Below are 12340 nucleotides of genomic sequence, written 5' to 3'. Positions count from 1 at the left end.
AGTGGTTCCTTTGGCCGAAATTTAACATAGTAGTGCTAAGTGCTAACTTCTAATAAGAGCAGGAAATGGAGAGAGATCGTTCGATTATTATTGCTCCCACACCATACGAAATCAACAAAAATGCATCACATCCATACACAACCTATCAACTACGCCACTGCCCAGCAAAATCGCAGCCAGGCTGCAGAACTCGCAACCTGACGCTTAGCTTCCTCTGTTGGGAAGCATCACTGCAGGATCTTGCTCTTCCTCCCAGCGTAGATCGCCAGGAGGTATATGGCGATGCAGCCGGCGACCGTGCCGAAGGTGGTCTCCCAAAAGTGCATGTTGGACATCCTCACCATCTCGGGGGTCTCCGGGTCTTTCATCAGGTCGATGTGGATGTTCATGCCGAACAGGCTCACCACCACGATGCCCGCGGTGACCACCACCGTCGCCGTCGTCAGCATCACGCCCATCTGCAGCAGCTGGTTCTGCTTCTCGTCCAGCATTATGTTGATGTAATCCTCCGTGTCGTCCGCGTATTCACGGATCTTTGTTCCATGTCAATAGGCAAATGTCAGGGGGGCAATGAAACATCAAGCAATGCATGGAATTTGCTAGTAGTGAGCGATGCAAGTGCGTGACAATGCAGGCTATACATTTTAACTGTTTGATAAAACCAGTGTCGATTTCAATGGCAAACATTAACAAGATTTCGTCAGATTTTGGCTGCAGAGACTTTTACAGAAGTTATGCTAAATATCGCATGTTTATCTTCCAAACTGGACAGTATCACTAAATTGTACTAAAACAGTTGATATTAGCATGACAACCATTTCAGTAACAATCTAAGCATGGCAATGTTCAACTTCATCAGTTGACCGAGAGCTGATTATAAACCATAACAGCTTATTAGCAACTAAAAAATGTATAAAACAAAGCAACCAAAAAATAGTTTGTAGGTGAAACTTTTAGATGCGTGTTTTTAGTGATTTAAAAGCTATTGCTAAAAAAGAAACTATGTTAAAAGTGCCCAAAATAAACTCTAAAATTAACTTTTATATTAAAATTTGGCAATGGCTGATTTATTATAGGCAAAAGATGAAGCCCTTAGTAAAGGAGGAGGATGAACATACATGGTACAGGGTATTCAGCGTTCCATCGATCTGCACAAAGTAAGCTTCCAGAAGCATTTCCAACTCTTCTATATCAGGCTTAACATAAACAGAACTTTCACGGCCACTCTCTGTCTCATCGTCATGGTCTTCCTCCTCCCTGAATACAGGCGCAAATGAAAGATTAAAACAAAAGCCACGGATCGGCAATCTATCAACAATCAACATCCATTTCCGGTTAAAGAATTCAGGTAACAACTCCTACTTCGAGTCTTTCGATCCTGCCAAAAACCAGAAAGAACAAAATTCAGGTGACATACCTATCGTCGTCATGATCAACAGATGCGTACTTGTGTGAATCCGCTCTGCTCAGCGATCCGCTGAGCCCTTGGAACGACAGCTTCCTCGTCAGGTACATCTCGGACATGTCCATGTCGTCATCCAGCAAGTGCTCCAGCTCATCCCTAATCTGCATGCGAGACCAAGAACAGGTGGCCAAAATGCTTAGGTGCCATCGCTTTCAGCTGCAACTTAAACGGACTCAAGCGAACGGAGTCCACTGTTCTTGCGTACCTTCTGCACGCGCCCTGAGAGATCAACCATGCGGCTCTTCAGATTCCTGACGTGATCCAGGTTCAGCGTGCTAACCTTCGATCCCAGCTTGTCCAAGGCCGGATACGCCTCCTTCTCCAGAGAGCGTGTCTGACACCATTTGCAGAGACAGAGATGAACATGAATTAGGCCCTGTTTAGATCACACCTCAAAATTTTTCACCCTGTCACATCGAACGTTTGAATACATGTATGAAGTATTTAATATAGGTTAAAAAATAACTAATTGCACAGATTGCGACTAATTTACGAGACGAATCTTTTAAGCCTAATTGCTCCATGATTTGACAATGTGGTGCTATAGTAAACATTTGCTAATGATGGATTAATTATGCTTAATAAATTCGTTTTGCGGTTTAATGATGGATTATGTAATTAATTTTTTTATTAGTATCCGAATACCCTATACGACACCATATATAATGCCCGAAATGACACGCCAAAACTTTATACCTCTAGATCTAAACACCCCCTTAATATATACTACCATTGGTTTGATTCATCATCAGCAGCAATAGACAAATTTTCTGGCAGTATACCTGAGATTCCAAGTCTTTGCATGCGTGCTCGAGGCAGACCTCGAGCACCTTGAACTCAAAGGGCGGGATCTTGGCGTTGCCAGCACCGCTGATCGCCAGACCTGGCACGCTCCCCTGATCGCCCTGCTCCGTCCCGTTCCCGCGATCAGCCGCCGCCGGATTCGTGCTAGGCGCCGCATCCTTCACCCAGAATAATCATCATCAGAGTTTCAGTAGAGTCAATCACGACGACGATAACAGAATCAAATTCCAGAGTTCAATGTCATATCAGTTTGCAGATGCAATCTGCTAGTACAACCAATGCAACAGAGTGAACCTGGATGTGGTGATGATGAGAAAACAGAAGAGAAAAAGAGATGGTGTACGGTGTACCAACCGGGAGGGAGAGGCGGGAGCGGAGGTCGAGGAGGAAGGAGGCGAGGAGGACGTCGTCGTGGTCGGGGACGAGCACCTCGGTGGCGGTGATGATGGCCTTGACGCCCTGGAGCCTGACGACGATGGCGCGGTCGCGGCCGAGGATGGTGGACGGGTAGGAGAGGACCGGGTCGAGCACCCGGAGGTCGCGCCCGGGGAGCCCCGTCATCTTCATGATCTGGTGCTTCCCAAACTCCACCCTCCGCTCCTCCCCCACCGCCGGCACCACCATCCACTTCCGGCTCGCCGCCGCACCCTTCCTCCTCCCCGTCACCGGCGCCACCGCCGCCGACACCGGCTGCGCCCTCCGCTCCATACGAGCTCGATGGTGGTGACCCCGGTGGCGGCTTGGCCGGATACCTCGAGGATGAGATGGTTAGTTAGTTCGTTAGGATATTAGCGGCGGCGAGCTCAACGGGAACGAGGCGGGGAGGGTTTTGACCCCGGCATCCGCGACCGCGACACGAGACGAGAGACGGTATTTTTCTACGAACGCTTCGAGAAGGAAGGGAGGGTGATTTTCGCGGCCGTTTTTTCTTGTGTGGCCTTCCGATGGGCGCGATGCCGTGCTCTGCTGTCGTGGGTGAGATGGACGCCTCTGCGCGCGGGCGCGGCTACGCCCTCCTCAGTCGTCGCCTTCCCCGGCCCCGGGCCGTTTTCCACAGATACGCAGCGACAGGTGCTTCCGTTTGCCAAGTGAACTTGGAAAAAAAAATTCCACAACGCCGGTGTTTGAAACTGATGGAGATAAAAATTAGGTTGGCTCCGCGCTCATGTACAGCTTACGGTGATCTTTTTCTTTTATTATTAGGTGTTTATTTTCTCCTACTCTATTCAATGAAAAAGCACTCTAATGCTGTTTTCCGTTAAAAAAAGGTTGGCTCAAAGGAAAATGAGAAAACTATTAACACATAATTAATTAAATTTTAATTATTATAAACATGATAAATGGATAAATTTAACATTTTAAAGCAACTTTGTAGCTTGAAAAACGTGCTAACGGAAATTGAAATAAAATCTGAGTCTTCATGAGGAAAGAACCATTTAGCACAAGCATCTGTTGTGTTAATAATTGGTTGGTGGCATACTGGCATCTGCTTTGGACCTGGACGAATGGTGGCGTTCTTCCTTTGTCGCGGCCTCGGGGAATCTATGCCCCCCCCCCCCCCCCCCGGCGCTGGTCTTTCTTTAGGTGTCAGCCCACTAACATTACAGCCCATACACAACAACGCCGGGATTCAGGCCCATTTAGAAACGAGGCCCAAACCTTGTGGATGTTTCACGGGAAGGAACAAGTTCACTTTAGGTCCCTTTATTTGTCGCCCAGTTCAATTTTCATCCCTACAGCACAAAACCGAATACAACGCATCCCCCAACTTACAAAACCGTGCAAACAACGTCCCTCGGCGGTATAGTCCCTTGTTTTGGCTGACGTGGCGCTCCTCTGACTAGGTCTTCGTCCAACGTGGCGCTTACGTGGCAATTCGATTCGGAAAAAAAAAATCCATGGGACCCACATGTTGCACACAAATAATAATAAATGGTGGGACCCACACGTCATCTTCACTACCCTCTTCTCTCTGTCACCCCTCTCTCCCTCTTCTCTGTCTCCAGCCGGCGGAGTGGGGTGGGCGCGGCCGGAGCGGGCGACGGCGGGGCGGAGGCAGAGAGGGGCGGGCGGCGGCGGGTCACCGGCCGAAGCGACGGCGTGTCGTGGGCGGAACGGCCGGTCAGCGGCCGGACCGGCGGCGGGGGAGAAGGGGGAGAAGAGGAGCGGCGGCGTGTCGTGGGCGGAGCGGCCGGCCGGACGGCGGGGGAGAAGTTGCGGCAGTGGCCGGAGGGGCGCGGGGCGCTGACCGGCGGGAGGAGAGGTGCCGCCCGCGGCCCGTCGCTGCTCCGCCCTCAGCTCCGCCAGTGGCCCGCCGCCGCCCGCTCCGCTCCTCCTGTCGGCTTCGCGCGCCGCCGCCCGCTCAGCTCCACCGGGCTGCTCCGCCCGCCGTCGCTGCTCCGTGTGCCTGCCGGCTTCGCCCGCCGCCGCCCACTCCACTCCTCCTATCGGCTTCGTGCGCCGCCGTCGTCGAGCACGACCCCGCCGCCGCCACGGAGTCCGCCATAGGTAAGCCACCGCGCGCGCGCCATTAATCCTCCATGCGATTCTCGCGCAAGATTCTCACGGAATCGAGTCGTCGTCGGCTCGTCGCCGTCTTTGTCTGGAGTCCAGTGAAGGCGCTGAACAAGGCCGGCCTCGAGGCGTCGGTGTGGGCCTACGGCAGCAGCGGCATGGTCATCTGGTGGCCGAGCCCGTACATCGTCGCCTCTGGCGTCCTCCTCATGGCCTCCTTCTTCGAGTGGCTCTTCCCTCCCTTGCAGTGCCTGGCCGTGGCGGCCGTCGTCGCCGGCGCGCCGCCGATGGTGCGCCGTGGGTTCGCCGCGGCGAGCCAGCTGTAACTCGACATCAACGTCCTCATGCTCATCGCCGGCGCCGGCGCGCTCTGCCGCGCCATCGTCTTCCTCTTCACCACCGCAGAATGGCTCGAGACACTGGCATGCACAAAGGTTCATGTCAATGTTATCGTCTTCTTCACCAAATCCATGGCGATCTTACACAAACCTGGACGAACACTCACGTTGCGAGGTTGCAGGCGAGTGCCGAGATGTCGTCGTTGATGGGCATGCTACCTGCGAAGGCGGTCCTCGCGACGACGGGCGATGTCGTCAGCGTGCGCGACGTCCGCGTGGGCGACGTCGTCGCGGTCAGGGCCGGCGAGATCGTCCCTGTCGACGGCGTGGTGGTCGACGGCTAGAGCGAGGTCGGACGGTAAACAAACAAACAAAAAAAAAATCTCTCCTCTCAGTTTTAGAGTTCCCATGTGGGTCCCACCATCTTTTATTATTTATGTGTAACTGACATGTGGATACTATGGATTTTATTTTTTTCGGATCGAATTGCCACGTAAGCGCCACGTCGATGCCACATTGGATAAAGACCTAGTCAAAGAGCGCCACATCAGCTAAAATCAGGGACTATACCACCGAGGGACCTTATTTGCACGGTTTTGTAAGTTGGGGGATGCGTTGTATCCGGTTTTGTGTTGTAGGGACGAAAATTAGGCTGGGCGACAAATAAAGGGACTTACAGTGAACTTATTCCTCACGTGAACCGGTCTTAGATTTCGGCCCATCCGAACACGGCCTGACAGGCTGTGATGACGGCCTCATTCATTTCGTCTGGATAATCTCTCGGGTGGGGCCCACCGCCCACGCCCAAACAAGCAGCCATATCACATGGAGAAGACGAGAAGAGGGCAAAGTCTTTTTCTTCCCCCACACACCCGAGTCCAGAGTCCAGAAGCGTCATCTGCCTCTCTCCGCTAGTCCGCTTCCCAAACTGTAGCAAGCAAGCAAGCAGTGCGAGACAACGTGCAGCTCCCACTCCCAGCCAATGGAATCGAGGGAAAGTTTGGCACGCCCGCCTCCGTACCACCACTAGCTCCCCCCCACCGATCGTCGGCGGCTGCGGCGGCGACGCCACCATGCTCCAGCTGCGGCTCCAGCCCCCGCGCTTCACGCCGCTCCCCCGCCGCAGGGTCGCTGGCGGGGGGCACCACCGTCGCCGCCGCGCCGCGGCACCCCCGCCGCCCCTCGCCCTCCGCTCCCAGTGGCGGATCCCCGACGTCGACGCAGGTGAGCGCCCGCACCACCCCCACCATGTGTGTTTGTGTGTGCGTCGGTCGCCGCGCTGATCGCTGGGGTTTGGTGTGGTGTGGTGTGGTGGGCCTGGCAGATGCGGTGCAGGAGCGGGTGCGGTCGTGGCTGTCGCGGGCGAGGGGCGCCATCGCCGACGCGGCGAACGCGGCGCGGGAGAAGGGGAGGAGCAAGGAGGAGGCGGAGGGGAGGAAGAAGCGGCGGAAGGAGGCGCTGGAGGAGCAGGCGCTCGTCGCGGTGCCGGAGATCACCGTCGAACGGCGGGTCGGTCGTGGCTGGCTCTCGCTAGACGCTGTCGTCACCATCGAGCAGTTTGCCAGGTTGGTAAAAGTTATCTCCGATTGCGCTTCCACGGTTGATTGTTCATTGTAGCCACGATGATAATAGTAATGACTAGATTTGTAGAAAAACGAGTGGACCTATCTCAATCAGTTCGTATATCATTACAGTTATGCTTCACCTACTTTATGATGGTCTGAGAGTTGCTAGATCCCATGATCAATGTGAGTATGTGACTTAGTATGTAGCGACAGTCAATTTTTGGTTTGGCTAAATTCAGATGGTAGATTTTGATAGATACCTACCTTGCTGTCTGTGGAACAAGGACTAGCAGCATGGATGACAGGAGCAGCCATGCTCACTGGCATGGCTTTGATCCTAGCAACTTGCATCCCACAAATTTACATATGGAATCAGGTTGATTGGTCCATGTATGGTCTTGTCATTCTAAATTTCGTGTATGTTGCTGATTGGGTAAGTGAGAAATGGATTCAATTGGTAACAGTTCAAAAGGGCAGTTGGAGAAGTATATATATAATATGAGCTCATGGATGGTCTGGGATCTGTCCTGAATTTCACCCATTTACATGATTTTTTTTTCAGGTTGAATGGGTTAACGGGGAGGAAGGTGCAGAGGATCTTTGAAGCTCTTGCTCCTAGTCATGTTCAGAATGATGCTCGAAATCTGGTTGAGTATTGTTGCTTCCGCTATTTGTCAAGAGATAACTCTGATTTGCATCCAAGTTTAAAGGTAAAATAGTTACTAATTCAGTATTGTTGTTTCGATGAAGTGTAATATGTGCTACAGTGCTCCACACTCCTTAAGCCAAGTTCCCTGTCAGTTAACACAACATTATTGCATGCTTGTTGCACTTGTTATTTTTTAGCCAGTTCTAGTTTTTGGTAAGTACCTTTACTTGAATTGTTCGGCAGGAGCTTGCATTCCAAAGGCTAATATTTATGACTATGCTTGCGTGGGAAGATCCATATGGTGAAGATGATGACACAGAGTCTTCACTAGATAACTATTCTATACTGGTGAGGTGTAATTCATCTGTATATGTACGCGTTGTTGTCCTTGTGGAAAACTTAAATTCATGCAATATCACTGAGTTCCTTTACTGGAATTACAAGAAATGAATTTCTGAGTTTGTATGTTAACATGTAGGGAAGACTTGTTGGAGAAGATGCCTTTGTCCGAATTGCCCCTGCTGTGGCAGGTGTAGCTGATGTTTCAACGGCTCATTATCTCTTCAGGGCCCTTGTCGGTTCTGAAAAGGGGCTTTCTTTAGATATATGGACAACATACCTTGGTGAACTTCTGAAGTAAGATCACCTTTACATCTTCGGCTGATTTTTCTGATTGTAATCACACTTAAGCTTCTCAAGTTTCAGGAAATGTATTTCTAACTTCAGGTTACATGATACATCTCTTTATTTAGACTTTTGGCTTAGATCTTAGGCCAGCAAGAAATTTGATTGCTTGGCTGTTGATGGCTCTTACCACCATCATAAATCAAAATAATAATGTATTTATATGTCACTTTAATCTGGTAAAGCGTGATCATGTTGTCAGATTCTGTGTCCAATTTGAACTATTAATTATAGTTCACAATTTCAACTATCATTTTCATATGCTCCTAGGGAGTATTACTCTATATGCTGAATGTTTGGCTTCTGTGATCACTGGTACCTGTGCAGAGTTCATCATGGGAGGCAAACACATAAAAGTGGAGATCATTTTTTGTCCGATGAGCAAGTCCTATGCATAGGCTCTAGTAGAAAAAGACCTGTTCTGAAATGGGAAGAAAACACTGCGTGGCCTGGACACTTAACCTTGACCAACAAGGCACTCTATTTTGAGGTATGAATTAATACTTGGAATGTGTGTATTTTTTTAAGAGTGATTTCCTCTGTTATTTAAAAATATGCATCACTTGTTGTTGCTATCCGTACAGATGGCCCTTTTGTCAAGCATGCTTAAGCATCATACTGATCTCGGTTCTCTCTAATATTTCCCATGTTATGATAGCAAAGGAAAAAAATGTTCTATGTTCTGTAATACCACTTGATGTTGTTTTAACACTCACGTAAATATAAATAGATAAGCTGTACAATGATAGAACATCTTCTTTCATCAAATAAGTCAGTTAAAAAATGAAAGTTTTGTTGATCATGTAATTTGTGAATCATGGTCCCCTTTAACAATTCTACTTGTGGCTTCTTTTGGAATTTCGCAAGATGTGATGACTTTGGGCCCAACTCCTCCACCTTTACATTGATATTGGCAGGCCATTGGACTGACAAGTACCAATAAACCATTGAAGCTTGACCTTACAGATCGTAATTCAAGGGTTGAGAAAGCAAAGGTTGGACCATTTGGATCCAGATTGTTCGACTCTGCCGTATCTGTTTCATCTGGTTCAGTGTGAGTATGCCTGGTTACTCTCTAGAGGAACCATTTTCACTATTGAAAAAAAAAATGACCCCACGGTGACCATTTTCACTATTAAGTTGCTATCTACAAATTGCTAGGAGAACACTAGAACTGATTACTGCCAAATTGATTGGTGTAACCATACCAAACTACACCATAGTACTCCATTTGTGAAATCACTGCTGGCCACTATTAGCTAACAAATACTTGGCATTTCACTATAGTCAGGAGGATCTGTTATTTCTTTGATTTGTTACCATTTCTCTATTGGTGCAATATTGTTAAACATATTGATTATTCTATTGGTTTGTAGTTGTATTATAAATTGTAGATTTGTGTTAGCATATTGTCCGCGCTATTTAATTGTAATGATAAAATGCATTTAGTGTAATCTCAAAGTAACTGATTGATTGTTGACAGGTCAAATGAGTGGACATTGGAGTTTGTTGATTTTGGTGGAGAGATGAGACGAGATGTATGGCTCGCATTCATTAGTGAAATCATTTCTGTGTATAGGTTCATTAATGAATATGGACCAAGGGATGATGATCCAGCAATTCATCATGTATATGGTGCCCACAGAGGCAAGAAAAGAGCTGTAAGTAGTGCAGCAAATAGTATTGCAAGGCTTCAGTCTCTGCAATTTATACGTAGACTTTATGAAGATCCAGCCAAGTTAGTACAGTTCTCATACCTGTCAAATGCACCTTTTGGTGATGTTGTGCTTCAGACTTTAGCGGTTAAGTTCTGGGGCGGGCCACTTGTTACGAACTCCAAAGCAGCAAGTCAAAGAGCATCTCAGTGGCATAGACCTTCAGAAGACTCATCTAGCGCCCATGCTCATATTTTTGACATAGATGGTAGTGTATACTTGCGCAAGTGGATGACATCTCCCAGTTGGACATCCAGCCACTCGGCCAACTTTTGGAGAAACTCCTCAGTTAAGCATGGTGTAATATTGAGCAAATCTTTAGTTGTAGCTGATAAAAATCTTGTAGAAAAGGCTATGGTTGCCTGTAAAGAGAAGAGCAAAATAGTTGAAAGGACACAGGCCACAATTGTTGCCGCTACTATTGAAGGTATTCCAAGCAACATTGACCTCTTCAAGGTACATGTCTGTCATCCAGTTGCATGGCTTACAAAAACAATATGGTTTATTTAGGTTTCGTTATACTTGTGGTTTGTCCTGGCATGGTTACTCTCATTTCAATCAGAGATTTAGCTTTGGAAATATTATTTCTTTGCTGAAGTTTTGGTAGAAAAAATACCGATTTATTTTCAGTTGAGTTGGAAATCTCTTGTTCTTAGGCAGGGGGTTCATGTTTATAATGTATCTCTTGTTTCATGAATCAGGAGCTTATACTTCCTTTTGCAATAGTGAGTGAAAAATTCTACAAGCTCAAACGCTGGGAAAATTCTCGTACAACCGCTTGTTTTCTACTTGTGGTTTATACTATTATCTTCAGGTAATTCACTTAACGCATGTATCCTTTTCTTGTTGAGTTGTTGTACTGCTCCAATGCATTGAATATCAACTTAAAGTAATTCAGAGTAGGGATTATATGTGTTGTGAAAAGGGGTGTAGATTGTTTTCCTTGCTAAGGTAGTTATCGTGTTTGACTCTTCTTTTTTTTTTTGTTGTGCCTGGTTGTAAATTATAATTCAAAAGTATTGCTGCATTAATAGGAAAATATACTCAATATTTGAAAATTCACCCTGCCATATAAATTGAATATCTTCAAATTTCACTGATTGGGACATTTGCCAACTGCATCCAAACTGTGTACAGTTAATCCAAAATGAAAGTTTTGAGCAATTATAGACAAAATGCTTGGCAGGGCATTGATCATCATTTGCTGGTTCATTTACATGTTTTATCTTTATTTCCAACTAAATATTGTGTCTTCCAGTATTGTACAAGCATCATTTTTCTAACATTTCTCTGTATTTATTATGATATGTAGGAACATGCTTTCTTATGTTCTTCCATTTTCCTTGATGATGTTGGCTCTTTCCATGCTTGCCCTGAAAGGGCTGAAAGAACAAGGTCGGTTGGGTAGATCTTTTGGCAAAGTGACAATAAAAGATCAACCACCTTCAAACACAATCCAAAAGATTATAGCTCTTAAAGAGGCAATGGCTTCAGTGGAGAATTATCTTCAGAACCTGAATCTCTCTCTTCTTAAAATACGCACAATCTTTTTAGCAGGCCAACCTGAGGTATGATGAAATAAATCTCATTCTCAACTAAAAATAACAAATACGAGTAAGTAATTCTTGATAATTCTTGTTTGATCATATGACAGGTAACGACTCAGGTTGCTCTTGTTCTTCTAGCATCATCTGCTGTTCTTCTTGTGGTTCCTTTCAAATATGTTCTTGCATTTTTTATGTTTGATCAATTCACGAGGGAACTAGAATTCCGGAGGGAGATGGTCAAGGCGTTCATGAGCTTCATGAAGGAACGGTGGGAATCTATACATGCTGCTCCTGTGGTCGTGTTACCATATGAGGACGGTGGCGAACAACATAACAAGACACTCCCACCAAAATCTACGCAGCAAACACAATCTGGTAGTGTACAATCTACTGATACGTATATGAATTTAAGCAATGGAACTTACACTCTTGATATTTGAAGTTGTGAGCGCTTTGCTGGTATGTACAGTTTTGTACAGTTTCAATATTGCACAAAAAAAAAAGATATAGTTCGAATTAGGTATAGTTCATCCCAGCTGCATATATTTTGCATTATCTCTATGGTATTTATCTCATGATGAAAAATGACTAGATACCAGGATGCTTAGAATAAGAATTAGATCCAATTAGCACCTTCCCTTTCAATCGGTGAACTTTTCATGCTCTATTGCTTTAGGTGACAAGCTGGCAATAGCACGTTCATTTCGTTTCTTTCTATCGACAATCATGTTTGCTTATGACCACACATGCACATGCACCCTGTACGGGGATCCGGAACGACATGCATGCGGGCATTGGGCATCTTTGTTGATTGACGATATGACGGGCCAAATCCGTTTCAGCACAGTAGCAACGATTCTTAGACCTCCTTTTCAAGGGATTTGTGGATGTGTTTTGGAGGATCTAAATTTATAGAATTTTTTTCTGTTCGGCCCTTTGCAACAAAAGATTGGAACTTCATAAATCCTACAAAATTTCTTAGGAATGGCTTTGTGCGTAAATTTTAAAAAAAAGATAGCAAGAGCTTTAACCTCTAGCTATTATTCTTAGTCTCTCTCT

The 12340-nt window shown here is 46.6% G+C and overlaps 3 protein-coding genes across 5 annotated transcripts; 2 read left to right on the top strand and 1 right to left on the bottom strand.

Annotated features, from left to right (window-relative positions):
- Positions 1 to 71: 71 nt before the first annotated feature.
- Positions 72 to 3113, bottom strand: LOC4324927 (magnesium transporter MRS2-E-like). The gene is made up of 6 exons (NM_001396860.1): positions 2624 to 3113; positions 2248 to 2427; positions 1671 to 1799; positions 1418 to 1566; positions 1119 to 1257; positions 72 to 533 (listed from the first exon to the last, which is right to left on the bottom strand). The coding sequence occupies exons 1-6, from the start codon at positions 2975 to 2977 to the stop codon at positions 228 to 230; spliced, it is 1257 nt and encodes a 418-aa protein (NP_001383789.1). The 5' UTR covers positions 2978 to 3113; the 3' UTR covers positions 72 to 227.
- A 1188-nt stretch (positions 3114 to 4301) lies between these two features.
- Positions 4302 to 5815, top strand: LOC107277444 (cadmium/zinc-transporting ATPase HMA3-like). Its single transcript, XM_066310163.1, has 3 exons — positions 4302 to 4777; positions 4883 to 5217; positions 5304 to 5815. The coding sequence occupies exons 2-3, from the start codon at positions 5128 to 5130 to the stop codon at positions 5463 to 5465; spliced, it is 252 nt and encodes an 83-aa protein (XP_066166260.1). The 5' UTR covers positions 4302 to 4777; positions 4883 to 5127; the 3' UTR covers positions 5466 to 5815.
- A 153-nt stretch (positions 5816 to 5968) lies between these two features.
- Positions 5969 to 11800, top strand: LOC4324926 (uncharacterized). 3 transcript variants are annotated; one of them, XM_066310158.1, is made up of 13 exons: positions 6200 to 6345; positions 6446 to 6686; positions 6816 to 6869; positions 6971 to 7119; positions 7249 to 7396; positions 7579 to 7683; positions 7814 to 7971; positions 8347 to 8509; positions 8937 to 9073; positions 9503 to 10190; positions 10436 to 10548; positions 11047 to 11302; positions 11389 to 11800. In XM_066310158.1, the coding sequence occupies exons 4-13, from the start codon at positions 7106 to 7108 to the stop codon at positions 11719 to 11721; spliced, it is 2115 nt and encodes a 704-aa protein (XP_066166255.1). In that variant the 5' UTR covers positions 6200 to 6345; positions 6446 to 6686; positions 6816 to 6869; positions 6971 to 7105; the 3' UTR covers positions 11722 to 11800. The 3 variants fall into 3 exon arrangements, with proteins under 3 accessions (XP_015621413.1, XP_066166255.1, XP_025878143.1); XM_026022358.2 differs by lacking the exon at positions 6200 to 6345 and having other exon boundaries at positions 6546 to 6686; positions 6980 to 7119; XM_015765927.3 differs by lacking the exons at positions 6816 to 6869; positions 6971 to 7119 and having other exon boundaries at positions 5969 to 6345.
- Positions 11801 to 12340: the final 540 nt, after the last annotated feature.

The sequence above is a fragment of the Oryza sativa genome, chromosome 1 (assembly GCF_034140825.1).
Source record: "Oryza sativa Japonica Group chromosome 1, ASM3414082v1".
In the NCBI taxonomy this organism is placed as follows: Eukaryota; Viridiplantae; Streptophyta; class Magnoliopsida; order Poales; family Poaceae; genus Oryza; species Oryza sativa.
This window is presented reverse-complemented; position numbering and strand designations above follow the sequence as displayed.